The sequence below is a fragment of the Ptychodera flava genome, chromosome 7 (assembly GCF_041260155.1).
Source record: "Ptychodera flava strain L36383 chromosome 7, AS_Pfla_20210202, whole genome shotgun sequence".
Classification (NCBI taxonomy): Eukaryota; Metazoa; Hemichordata; class Enteropneusta; family Ptychoderidae; genus Ptychodera; species Ptychodera flava.
The window spans coordinates 10,861,090-10,875,630 of record NC_091934.1 but is presented as its reverse complement, the minus strand read 5'-3'; the positions used below and the strand labels follow the sequence as shown (position 1 = coordinate 10,875,630).

The following is a 14,541-nucleotide window of genomic DNA, read 5'->3' as shown; positions in this document are numbered from 1 at the left end:
ATTGACTTTGGCACTCAAAGGGTTAATAAACCTGCTTTAGGATATATCTGTAGGTATTCGAATTGCTAGATTAATTTGATGAATTGCTTTTAGTTTGAGAAGGTTGACTTTTCACATTCAGGGATTTACAAGGATGCTGTTTTCATTCATGAGACTGTTGCCGAACGATCAATTCTGAAATTTTACTTGGTTGACCCAAGAATTCTGAAAAGAAAATTCAAGAGTCCGAGCTTTTACCCATCAACAAACAGAACGAAAACTGGTGAATTTGAAACAGGCTCATGCCATAGTAACGAAAGATTTGACCAATAGCAGAAACTAATGCAACGTTATAAATGCATTACTTCACCCTTGCATCACGTCATGTGAAATATTGTATGTGAGTATAATGGCCAAACTTACCCTATGCTCTACACAGCTATGGCTTTCACACGTACGCACATACTCATTTAACTTAGAAATCTCCTTGACAAAATTTTGGTGCACTGTATCGTGGCATTTAATGTAACCAAAGTGCTGTATTTTAGGAAAATTTATCAACAATGGAATATGTTGTGTTGATATTTCAATGTATATAATATGTGTGTCAGTCCAATGAGATCTAAATAAAGATTCCAAGTTTTAAAGATAAGATATCTTGTGTTTGTCTCTACATTTTAATTTAAGGTAGGGGACTACCCATAGATAGCAAGGTTTCAGCCAATTACATTGGTTTGCATGTATTGGTAGAAATACGAGAAAACATCCCTGTAATGTTTTCATTTTCTTGAAACTTTCGCAAAAGACTTACCGGTAGAATAAGAGGCCATTTTAAGAATGACATTCACCTTACTAAATTTTGAGATAAAATCACAAATTATCCTTTCCAGTACATAGAAAAACAGGGCCAATGTCCCTGAAGCTACTATAGACATGGATACAAAATTAACTATTTCCTGACTGTATGAAATTATCTCACTAAGGTCATCCTAGGGACCTGTAAACCAAACATTAAAGCTGTCTTACCAGCGGTTTTGAAATAACGAGACCCAACAGTCTACAGAGCTCTGCTGTGTTGTGCAGAGAATAACTGTTTGTGACACATGTATTGATGAAGAAGGTGGATATCTTTGATTGCGCTCATTTCAGGAAGGCCTGACCAAAAATGGCAAAATTAGCTGCAAAAATAAAAAATTGAAGATGTCATCATACTTTCAATATATTACATTAAGATAAAGCCTAGGAACCTGTATACCAAATATCAAAGCTATCAGATGAGTAACTTTTGAGAAACAAATATTTTGACCAAAAATGGCAAAAATTGACCCAAAAATACAAAAATTGAAGATTTCATCAAATTTCAATATATCACACTAAGACAACCCCTAGGAACCTGTATACCAAATATCAAAGGCATCAGACAAGTAGTTTTTGAGAAACACATTTTTTGACCAAAAATGGCAAAAATTGCACCAAAAATACAAAATTGCAGATTTCATCATGTATTCAATATATCATCTGTAGGAACCTGTATACCAAATATCAAAGCTGTCAGACGAGCGATTTTGATGAATAAAGTTTTGACCAAAAATGACAAAAAATTCCTTAAAAATACAGATTTGCATATTTCATCACAATTTTAACAAATCTGAGTTGGGTTATCCCTAGGGACCTGTATACCAAATAACAAAGCTGTCTGACCAGCTGTTATGAAGAAGAAGATTTTTTACCAAAAACGCCTTTTTTGGCGCTAATTTGCATATTTTCAACAACATCAAAAAATTAAAAGACAAGTTTATCATAATCATATTTTTCATCTACACAACAAATATCAAATCAGTAAGTACTGCGGTTCTCAAGATATTGAATGGACGGACGCCTCACAAACGGACATACATACATACATACATACATACATACATAGAGACTGATGCCAGACCTATCCCAATAGCTTCTATAAACTATAGTCTATAGTAGCTAAAAATGCTGCCAAAAATGCTGACCCTGCAATTTTCTTTGCACTTTTGATAAACATATTATGAAGCTTTATTGAGTGGTCAGCTACACGGTTTTCCTCATGCAATCTAAAAGTCACTTACAAAGAAATGTTATGGAACGTTACAGCAGGAGATTGCAATACTTTAATTCCAATCAGCTGCCTACATGTTTGAAGGCTGGAAATTTTCTCACAAAGCTGTGAACTGCACAAAATCTAAAAGGGTATGGCTTATTTCTGTAAGATAGATCTCAAAAGGTAAGATGGGCCACACAACTTTTTCTCAGAACATTTCTTGTCTACTTACTGTACCTTGCTCAGCATATACAAAGATCAGAAGACTGACAATATAAGTTTTGTTCAAATTGTTCAAAAATTTAGGGAGGTACTTGAGGTATTAAAGTATAGTAATTTAAGTAGTTTTTCCATTACATTTCTAATGAGCATCGTTGTGACTTTGGTGTACTCATATAACCTTCAAAGCCCCATCAGATGTGTCTTTGTGCGTTTTTGATAAGATGGTTGGAAATTAGATGCAACTTATGTAAAAGTGCTTATCATAGTGTGAAAAAAATGTTTTCCAAACTTTGGCAACAAACGCACAACTGAGAATTGAACAAAAAAATAATTTTAAAGTTTAATTAAGGAATTGCCCCACATATCTATGCTTGTCAACAGCCCGAATTTAATCGAACAAATCCATCTCAACGGATTGAAATAGGGGCATTTTCAAGGGCAATATGGCTAAATGACAGGAATTCAAAACCTCTCCCCAAAGAATGAATGATATTATTAATGATAACACAGCTACCTGTGACAGTCACTTGACTGTGTCACGTAGACATGCTATTGACATCTTAAACCCTTTGAGTGCTTTAATATTTCTGACCAAAATTTTAGTGCAACATTTTTACCAAATTTTATGAATTTTTCTGTAATTCTTTTGAAAATTTTGGACCAAATGGATAGCATTTTTTAGACTCCAGTTTTGGGTCAAATTTTGGGAAAAATGTGAAAAAAATGTTTGGACCTGAAAAAATATTGTCTTGGTTATATTTTCTGAAGGTGACACAAATTGACTTTGGCACTCAAAGGGTTAATCTTTATGAGTCACTGAGAATGAGCATTGGTTGTTATTCAATGAAATAAAAAAAGAATGATAATACAATATGCCAATGTGCAGTTTGACAAATTTCATGTGCAGTGAAAGTAAAACTTTAGCCTGTATATGTATATCATTTCTATAGTTTAACATCCTCAGAACAGCATCAGTGTACTGTCTACTTGAATCAGAGGTCAGAAATAAACATGATAGTCTGAATTATGGACTTTGTCACTTATAGTGACTTTAAAGCGACAATGAAACACATCTACAGGTTCCAAAATAGTTTTTATTTTTGTCTGAATTTACAGTTTTTTAAAACAACTACAACAAAATACAAGAGTGTTGCTTTTGCACAATACTGAGTACCCTTTACACTGAAATAAGTCTGTTGCATTCTTGTCAATTTCAAAACTAGAAATATTCAAGTATAGGTCACAAGTGTGTTTATCATATCTAGGGTTATTTTGACAGATGCGATGACTGCAGTCCGATAAAAGCACAGTTCCTCTGCCTGTGTTCTTAAGATGAAACGTAACAATCTTGATATCAGGCAGGTGAAGAATTATACCAACCATTAACATTGATCAAACACAAACTTAAAAGGAGAGGGTAATTGTTCTTTCCTATTGTAATTCATGAGATAGTCTTCATCCTGTGGGTCCTACACACCTGGATTCCATATTAAAATGTACATTTTTAAGGTAGCATGCGCCTCAGGGACAGATAGTCGGACTCTCTAACTTTCACAATTCTTTTCTGATCTACCACTTGTGCGCGTTCATTTTAACCCTTTTCCTGAAGTCCATATTTCACCACCAGGTCAAGATGGTTGAAATTAATGAAACACAACATATTCCATATGGTGTATTTTAACAAAATACTGTACATTTGCTGTTGAAAAAGTAAATACTGTAAAGTTGATTTTTTGGGACTAAAGATGCTATAACAGACCAAACCAAGTGGGTGAAAATACGTCATGTTTTGGCTCAATACCGCTTTTTACTGACTTGGCTGATTGGGAAGTGATACTGTCTGGCAGAAAAAGGGTTAAAGCTCTTGGTGTAAACATTTCTACCGTCTTGGTCAAACTTTTATTTTTCAACATAGAATTAACACAGGGATGGCGACCATTTTAAATTTCAAATATAAGTAAATCTTGGTTAATTTGTCTCTCTAGTACCAAAATTTGCACGGTGACCCCCAATTTTCATTCTTGATTTTGAAAGGAAACGGTTGAAACTTTTTGAGGAAAGTTTGATCAAAAGTTCTAAAGTCTTTCACTTTTGAGGCGTATACTACCTTAAAACAGTGTTAACTTTAAAACTCATTTGCTGAAGAGTAATTTCCTGGTGTATTCACTGTGCAAAATAACATATTTTCCTGTTTCATTTCTCTTGTAATTCACCGAATTCTTAGAATGACATACCATAAAATGCTGTTAAAATGAAAAATGTGTAGTCAAATAATCTCCAAAACCAAATACCACTATGCCGTCCCGCATGAGGTTCCTAACTGCCTCATGCAATGTTACAGTAACTACTGGTAATGAGTGTGAATTCACACATGTACCTCCTCCATCCTCCCCCTCCCCTTATCCCTCCCTAAAAAAAGATAAAATTCTGAAAATGCTGTTCAATAAATTAATTTAAAATATCACTCTGTGGCAACCTAACATTACAAAAAGTGGACTGTTCATGGACTTTTGATTTAGGAAAAAAAACATTGATATAGCTGTTCTAACTGCCGAAACAGAAATTCACAGAAGAAAGGTATGTAAAGGCACCTCTTCATCCAAAAGCACCTCCTTCAAACATTCTCTGAAGATTTGAAGATGGTTAGTTTGCAGTTGAAGGCATGGTTGTTATTGAAACAGCTACTAATTTGCCATTTCTACAGGTTGTCCTCAGTGATCTTTAAGATACGGTATTTATACATCCAAGCTCTATTATACTCTGGGGAACATTACTGTCATTTACAGCGATCACAATAATGTGAACAATTTCATGCAATGTTGGACCAAGAATTAAATTTACATCTTTTTAAATTGTGATACTGTTGAATATTTTTGTAGCAATATGACTACCTCCAATGATTCTTTTAACATGTGCTATCAAAAGTCACAAGTACAAAATAATATCACATTCTCAATAAGGTTGCCTGGTTCTACAAAAAAATTTTGTTTTTAATGTCATTTTTACCGATATCAATGTTCTACTCCATCAGCTGCCTAATTTCCTATTGTCAAGTACCCAGTACCCAGTACCCACTGCCCAGTACCCAGTATCCAGTACCCAGTACCCACTGCCCAGTACCCAGTATCCAGTGCCAACATGACAGTGAAAGCATACCAATGGTCCCTATGATATTTACACCGCCGAAGTTTGTAATTTATATCCAGAACATAACATGACAGTAATAGCGCCCTCATTGTCCATATAATATTTACACTGGCAAAGTCTTGCCCACTGTTTTTGTCACCACTGTTGAAAAAATTTTGGTGAAAAATTTGAGTCCAGTCTGACCTCCTGGAATGTAACTTACAACATACCTGTAAATAAAGAAATATATTTGAGTATTAGAGATGGAAATGTGAAATAACCATCAGATGGTATCGTCAGCCATTAGTGTTCTGTACTTCTCTCTGGGGGAGTAAGTTACGAAATAACTATTAAGTCAAAATGTCTACAGAAAGTATTGAATTACAGAGGACTGCATTGTTGGAAACATTAGAGGACAAAATAGAAACAAAGCACTGTTTATCACATATTTCATATCTTGAATGTTATCAAACACCTGAAAGGCTCTCTTTTCTGTTTGTTTTGTCTTGGTAACACTGGATAGTGACATTATGTACAGTCAGTTCAGATCATCCAATGAGTTTTATCATGTATGATTTAAAATACTGTTTGGAAATTGCTGGAAGTTTCATATTCACTTTCAATTCAAAAAAGACATTTGCACTTTTTGCAGGACAGTACAGTGAAATGAATCTCCACAACAGCACTATGAGTTCATGAGTTGTTCAGGACATACGTAGACACAGTATGGCTGAGTCATGTTAATTCATTAGAAGATGATATTTTGCATGATGTGCTTCTTTGTGCCAAAAGTATTATGAGGGACTTAAAATTTCACATCAATTTTTCAAAGTTGGCAATTATGAAAAATGCAGAATCAGATGCTGATAAATATAATATGTACTTCATTTAATATTATATGCACAGTGAGTGCCCATGGGAATGCTGATAAATATAATATGTACTTCATTTCATAATATATGCACAGTGAGTGCCCACGAGAAAGTTGACTTCATCTACCCCATATATCGCCATGGTGACAAACACTTCAAACGAATGAAGACCTCTTATGCACTTGGCATTTGACAGCAACAATGAAGAAATAAACCCTTGTCCATATGCTCTAATATTTGAACATACAGAGTTACTACAGCATATTTTCTCTGATTCATAGAAATGTGACTGTCTCAAATATCCCTGAGTGTGAATTGGCACTTGTACACCACACTACTTACCAAATTAATGCTATAATCTGTATGCTGGCACTAAGGACTGTAAAAATTGTACTTTTCATCTGAAAAGTAAAGAGTAGGAAAATTAGGAAAATGTAATGATATCAGGGCAAATCCTTTAATCAAAGAGTGACATTCTCATCTGTAAAGTGATATTCTAATGCTAATAGTAAAAACATTTAGTCTTTTATAACACATTGCAGTGTATTATACCGGTATGTGTGAAATTTTACTCTGAAAATTCAGCTAAGCAAAACTTCTTCCACTTGAAAGTTTTGATGGGGTTTTGATGGGAAACATTGCTTGATAGGTTCACTACAAATATGGTCTTGTGAGGGTTAGTGTTAAGAGTTAGAGTCAAATTAACGACAGAATATAATGTCCTACCTTGAAAATATTTGAGATCGGGCCATGAGAGATGTTGTCACTTAAACTCTTTGATTAAATTCACTTATTACAGTAAAATTATTGCTGTAAAAGCTAGATTTTGACTCTTCATTTTGATCACCAGTTCTATTGAATATTTGACATCCAATGAAATCTCAGAAGCCCTGCTTGCTGGCTGTATCTGATACTCACCACCATTGCAAAATACAAAGTAGCAAACATAGATCCAAGGTACGTTGTTGTAAATGGTAACCGAGCTGCTGAAAAGAGGTGTTTGACATGGTTCCACGGACCCCATAGAAGAGAAAAACTGAAAAAGAACATACAAGATTATTTTCTGTCTATTGCCATGAGCACTTGAATATTTTTATTGAGGCACGCTTAAAATAGATATGAAAGAGGTATAGGTGCTATCTTTTGATGTAGTTTCTATATGGTAAATACACCATTTTTCCAAATACAACTCTTACGAGGAATGTACTATCTTGAGAGAGTTGAATGAACATGAATAAGAGCAAGAGAAATAGCAAATGCAAAGCTGATGAGTATCTAGCAGAATGTACAGAATTAATACAGTACAGTGATGCTTTTCTTATACATATATGGTGTAATCACATTGAACAAAGTTGATTTGTGTCTACAAGTTGCACTGGTAAAATGTCCTGATAATTATAATTATCATGATAGCTGAAGCCTATGAAGTGGACAAAACTGTCCCTATGTTAATATAATTCAGTACAAACTTTACAACTTACCTGCTAATTGTAAATAAACTTCCTAATGTATAGAGTAACGCAAACTTTCTGGCTTTTACTAGAATGAACGGTGCAAAGAACCCTGCTACGACAAAACAAAATATTCCAGCGGCAAGACATCCCATGAAACCAATGATCCGTTGTTTTTTTGTCTGCAAACAACAAAACACACATTGTAAGATATAAATCATTTGCCCCACCTCAAAATAACGTGTGTCATTATAGTTCCATGTTTCAACACCCATACTGGTTCACTCCAAATACAAAGTAGGCAGGACCACAATCACCATTGCTAACAATATGTTTGGGACAAACCAAAGGGTTAACCCATACCCTCCTACCATGAGACTTTGGTAATGGTATGTCCCTATTCTATAGTTTTCAACTGAGCAACTCATCTACAGGGAAATTGGGTTAATACACTTGCCAAACTGGAGCATCAAAAACAAATGTATGTGACAATAGTTTCTTTTACATTTACTAAATTAATATTTCATGGCTCTGGTTCAACTTCAAGTACTGTAATACCATCCTAGTTCAGCTAATAAGCTAAAGACTTGCCATATTATGAAAGCAAAACTCAAGAAGTGAAGCAAATCCAGATGACCTGGATCTAGCACAGAATTTTGGCTTGACCCTAAATTGGTCAGGTGGTGCTTGAACTGTATGATAGAGAATGACCATCTAAACGATAGGAGCCAGGTAGGTTGCATGACCACTTGCCCATGTTTCTGAGGATATCCAGTACCATGTTGTTTTGTGACGTACAATTACATTTTATCTCTCTACCTCATTTTTGTCTGTAAAAACTTGATGTGAAATTGTATGCTTTCGTAAGATTATATATTGTTTCTCTTCTCAAATATTATTTTATGTGATCATTTTATACTCTCCTCTGGTAAGAGGAACATGTCACAATACAGTAAAGTGAAATATTTTTCACCAAAACTAATGATATTGCTGGTTCTAGTTCATGACCTTCATTAGCAATCAATGGGCAAGTGTAGGCAGGCCTCAGACTGCAGACCAAAAGGTGGGCATAGCAATAAGTTGTTAGTGAAATCACATTTAGCAACATTATTCATTGTACCATGTGTACATAGGGAACAGATGTGACGCTGTGTAACAGATGTGACATTGAGAAAACACAGAGAAATGGAAAAACCATCCACAACACAACCACGAAAGATCCAAAGAGTACACTGAAATTTCCTGCTAATAGAAAGTGTAAATTTGTAAGGTTCCAAGGAAATAAGGATGTACTATATAATTTAAAACATGGCTTTGTTTAAAAAATTTTGGTTAGAATCCCACTGTATCACACTGAGTAATTTATTATACTAAATTTTTGAAATTTGATTTAGAAAATCACATTTAGTCTCTTTGAAAAATGACATTCCTAGTCCCCTACACTTTGAGTGTTAGTCATTTCAGTATTTTTGGAGTTATTTCTCAGAGATATTCTTTGATGCCAACATAAACAGAAACCACCGTGGTTGCATGAGATTCCTAACTACCACAGTCCACAACTAGCAGCACAAAATGCAAGTTTTGGAGCACTACAAGTAAACAAAAATAAACACAACAGTAGTTGTGAACACTAATGATATAAGGCACATAATAACATAACGGTATAATGTTGCTTGGACAACTTATTCGGTAGCACTGAGCTGAACATGCGTCAGTCACTGTTGGCGTCTACAATACATCGCACAAACACGCCAGAGGTACGATTAGATGCCAGTATTATAGTTTGTGAGACAGACGTGGTTCCGGGGACGTGGTGTGTCACAGATGACGTGTTTCCTTCAACGTAAACAAAAATTGATTCGCCAGGTAGAGAATTTTATGATATAGAAATTCAATAGTCAACGTGGTCCACGTGAGTGAAATATCACGTCTATTGACAAACTATCTGGTTGGAAATGCAAATACCGGCTGAGTGGAATAAATCCGATTACAATGCCACATCACATGTGTGTCACTGCCAGAGTAGAATACCGTAACGTAACGTACCAGCGATGGACACATAGGGTCTTGCTGGGCTTCGTTGAACCATCCATTCCCGTCATCTTCGATCGGTATTTCCTCCTCCGATTTGGCTTTTGATCCAAACCATGAGCTTGAACTTTTTGAGCTGTTTGATGACGTTTCGGAGATTTTTGAAGACCCGTTTCCTGATTTAGAAGACGATAGGTACTCCTGTAGCTTCGCATTCAAATTCGCCATGTTGATATGCTGTGCGTTTGACACGATCTCTCTGCAGGAAGAGGCTTCTCAGCGCTCGAGCTGGTACGCCCTCATAAGGCGAAATAATCGATGCCTTCGTTATAGATATGTTCGTGCATACACAGAACCTGGGCAAGAACTCGATTTGCCAAAGAGCAAACCTTAGTGAAACGTCTCAATCTATATAACTGGTAGTAAAACATGAACGTATCATAAACGTCATTCTGTCCTGGCTGATAATGCTTTTACATTAATTTGAACTTCTGCGATGCTGTAAACAAAACTCACTAAAAGAGTACTCTTCAAATAAAAATGAAATGCAAGTGAAAAAAGGTAATGTATGCAAGAAACATGATCATATTTCTGAATCAAATTCCAAAACTTCACAAAATGTCTAACCAAGTGATTTGCAGACAACATGCTAAAATATACTCAAAAGTGCCTTGCTGCGAATTCGTAGCCTTTGCCACTCGGCTAGCTTGGTCTCCCAAACGAACATGTCAAGAAGTGGCAGGGCTCGTTTTTGCAGCAACAAAGTGCCTTAACATGTATTTAAGATGGGAAGACACCATCAATGTGGAATGCACACCACACATGGTTTACACAAAGTCAATCAACCTTTTGATCTTTTGTTTCTAAGATAACAATCATGACCATTTTTGTGTGAGTACCAATGATTGATGGACTCAAACAGTATATTTTATCTTAAATCTTAGAATACTATTCATCATTTTAGCAAGCAGAATAACAACCAAGGGATCTTACTTGAATTTCATGACTGCATCATTGTACACACCTTTATGTCCCTGATTTTGAAATGAATCATGGCTTGGTTTGCAAAGATGGGAAGAAACTGTAAATGTGGAAACTATACACAGCACACAAGGTTGACGCAATAATTTCATATTTATTGAGTTGTAACAGAACTACCACACATTACAGCAAAACAATGCAAGGGAAGACAGCACAGTTTAGAGACATTCTACTATTCTGGTTCACATTTTTAAAAAAGTTTGTAAGTAAGTCTTGTACTTTTTTGTAGGAAATTCTGAGTAAAAAATATATCTTTAATTTCACCAATCACCTCAATAGAAAAGCGTAAAGTACTAGCGTAGATTTAAATGAGTTAATGAGATGAATTAAGTTCACAGCCGCTATGAAAAAATGATCATTGATAATGAGACTGACAATGGTTGTACTCAAACAGCAATTGGAAAATGTTGATCTTTACAAATCAAATATAATCATATCTGGGGATAAAATGGCCAGTCATTTCATCAATTTACTTAACAAGTATTTAAGAAATACATTAGCAACAATGGCAGCTTTAACATACACATCGGCTGGCGATGATGAGCTGTAATAATATAGCTATTTGGCCGACAAAGCATTGAAGTACAAAGTTCGCATTGCACATTTTCATACATTTTCATCTCATATTAACGTTTGTAAAGTGAAACAAAGCTAATGTAAGCAATTTATTACATGGGTTTCAAATCTAGCACATAATTAGGTGGTGACCAGTGCCCTTTATTGATCAGCTTTTATTGTTTCAGACTAGCAGCCTAGATATCTACCGTACATGAAGCTTCTTGTGGAACAGATCATCATAAACATTATGAACTAAAACGATCAACTAGAATGAATTTGTTCAGTTAAATCATAGAGGGTCTATGGTTAAATACATCCTGCCAATCTTCAAAACACAGATAGCTCTCAAAGAAAAGATGTTTGTTAATCTGACACTCATAGATTAACACACTTGATATTGGAACAATCACAGCGTTACATGTAACATACACTCAACTTTTCCTGTCTAGTTGGCAATGGTAAGCATAACTCTATTATTGCTGATGATTTGTTGTATCTGCAAGTTCTCACAAACTATATTTCTTGAAAACCATGATTTGACTGCATGTAAAGAATAACAGCTTCTATTTTGAATATGAAATAAACATGGTACAGACCGAGATGTTTGTCAATACAAACAAGAAAATCTAACTTTTGAAAGTAAGGAAAAAGCTTTCACAAAGAACAACTACCTAATCAAACTGCTAATTACGAGTTGTGAACTTAATAATTGAAATCCGGTTACTTGAGTAAGTTTTAAACTAATATTGTTTGAGTAGACACTGGTATTCTCTAACTGGACAATAAGTTACACACCACCATTTTAAAATATAACAAAATCACCAAAACATAAACTGATTTTGAGCAAAGTATAATAACAACTTTTGCAAAAATCTGCTGAAAAAAGTCTGGTTTCATTAAACGATGGCCTTACAGTGGCTTTGTGTCACAGTGTTTCGATCAATCACAGAATGAAATCTGACCAATAGAACATCAGGATTGAGCAAATGCATTTTGTATTTGGTGGCATCTAAAATCAGTTTTGAACTTGGCTCCACTTTTCAGTGATTGTGTAAAGCCAGTGATCCTGCAGTTCAGTTGGTATGGCGTGTATGTATTCTCTCTCGTATCAGTAATCAAGTATCTGTTTCACTGCTGATGGAAAATTTAAATACCCTCAGTATAAAGTAAGCAATACAAGGCTTTAGACCACTGGCATTGATCTTCTCTTGTGCATCTCCATCACCTTGGATACCATATTCATCACCTTGGAAACGATACTCATCTCCTTAGATACCATACTCATTCCCTTGGATACCATACTCATCACCTTGGATACCATACTCATCACCTTGGATACCATACTCATCACCTTGGAAACGATACTCATCTCCTTAGATACCATACTCATTCCCTTGGATACCATACTCATCACCTTGGATACCATACTCATTGCCATAGATACCAAGTGGTGAATCAAACGATATATTTGAGGTTAACTGGCAATGCATACAAACATTATACCATTTGTAAAGAATGGCAGTGGACAATAAAAGCCAGCAAAAACTGTCAAAAGTTCATGATTTGATCAACATATGACAAAGAAAATATGACAACTGAGAGTTTTGAAAAGATATCTCAGGTTATTGCTGTGAATAGGTACATTATCTCCCAAGTATTCTAACAAAACAATTTTTTTTAAATTTTGGAATAATGTCATTATATTTTTTTTATATATATTATTGAAAACATACAAAGTACGACATTCATAGCACCATTTGAAAAATACAAATAAGTTGAAAAACTAAAAATGATAAAGAGGAAAGTGTGTCATGAGATGTGGCACTGGACTGACATCCATAGCTTGCATAGAAGTATGTAGGTTATCGGCAATAGATATTTGGCAAGTAGTTTTGAAGCAAACTTCTGTAATGAATACATTTCCTTTTTACCCATAATGCAGTACATGTCCCATTGCTTAAACTTTCCCCAAGGAAACTAATTTGAACCATTCTCCTTCAAATAGGGTTTTCTCAGGAGTCACTATGAAAATTTTGGTACTAGAGAAACTTCATTTACTGACATTGAAATTAATAGATGATTGCCATCCCTGGGCTAACTTTACTCGGGGGAAAATCAGATTTTCGATTTTCACAAAAATATGATCACAAAAATTTTCTGTACTCTACGAGCTTCAAAATGAGCCCCCAAAAAGTGGTAGATCAGAAATGTATTGTCAGAGTTTGAGAGTTCAATATCAGTGTCACGGCGAATTCTTCTTTCATGACAAAACTTATTTACCCTGTCACTCCTATCTATGAATGGATAGGTCCAGCCATCTGATTAAACGCAATGGAGATGTATCACAACCTAATGGTGTATGTTAACAGGTCCACTATCACCGGTGATAACGATGGGTTTGGACCAAACCATAGTGGTGACAGGGTGATAGCAATGGGTTTGGACCAAACCATAGTGGTGACAGGGTGATAGCAATGGGTTTGGACCAAACCATAGTGGTGACAGGGTGATAGCAATGGGTTTGAACCAAACCATAGAGGTGACAGGGTTAAAGCCCCATTAGCTGTATCTTTTTTGCATGGTTTGAAATCAAATGCAATCGGTAAAAAGGCTTACCAAGGTGTGACCACAAAATGTTTTTCAAACACTGGCAATAAATGCAAAATTGTTAAACAATTTTCAAAATTGCAACTCAAATATGGCTGCCACCCTTATACACCTTAGCGCCTGAATTGAATTGAAATGCAAAATTGTTAAACAATTTTCAAAATTGCAACTCAAATATGGCTGCCACCCTTATACACCTTAGCGCCTGAATTGAATTGACCAAATCCATTGCCAGCAATTGAAATGGTGATATTTTCAAAGAAGACATGGCTTAAAGGGAGGGTGCCGTCAGAACTCTGTTCCAAGGTTGCCAGGGACCCCTATGACCAATGTAAACACTGTATCTAGGGTACGTTGGCGATTGATGAAAGTTAAAACATGTTTTTTCAACAATGAATATCGTTAAAATTTAAATGTTGCAGCTATGTTGACATGCATCTAGATATCATGCATGAAATACATTGTTTGTAAACAAGAAAGTCACACATGCACAGTTCCGACGACCGCCTCCCTTTGACAAGAGAATCAAAAGCATCTCTTGGAAAATTGGATTGTATTTTTGTGTTAAGTAAATTGCAAAAAT

The 14,541-nt window shown here is 35.3% G+C and overlaps 1 protein-coding gene across 1 annotated transcript; it reads right to left on the bottom strand.

Annotated features, from left to right (window-relative positions):
* Positions 1-3,346: 3,346 nt before the first annotated feature.
* On the bottom strand, positions 3,347-10,022 carry LOC139136767 (uncharacterized). The gene is made up of 5 exons (XM_070704592.1): positions 9,768-10,022; positions 7,752-7,903; positions 7,189-7,306; positions 6,613-6,671; positions 3,347-5,628 (listed from the first exon to the last, which is right to left on the bottom strand). Exons 1-5 carry the CDS (start codon positions 9,978-9,980, stop codon positions 5,523-5,525), a joined length of 648 nt encoding a protein of 215 aa, XP_070560693.1. The 5' UTR covers positions 9,981-10,022; the 3' UTR covers positions 3,347-5,522.
* Between the last annotated feature and the right edge of the window lie 4,519 nt (positions 10,023-14,541).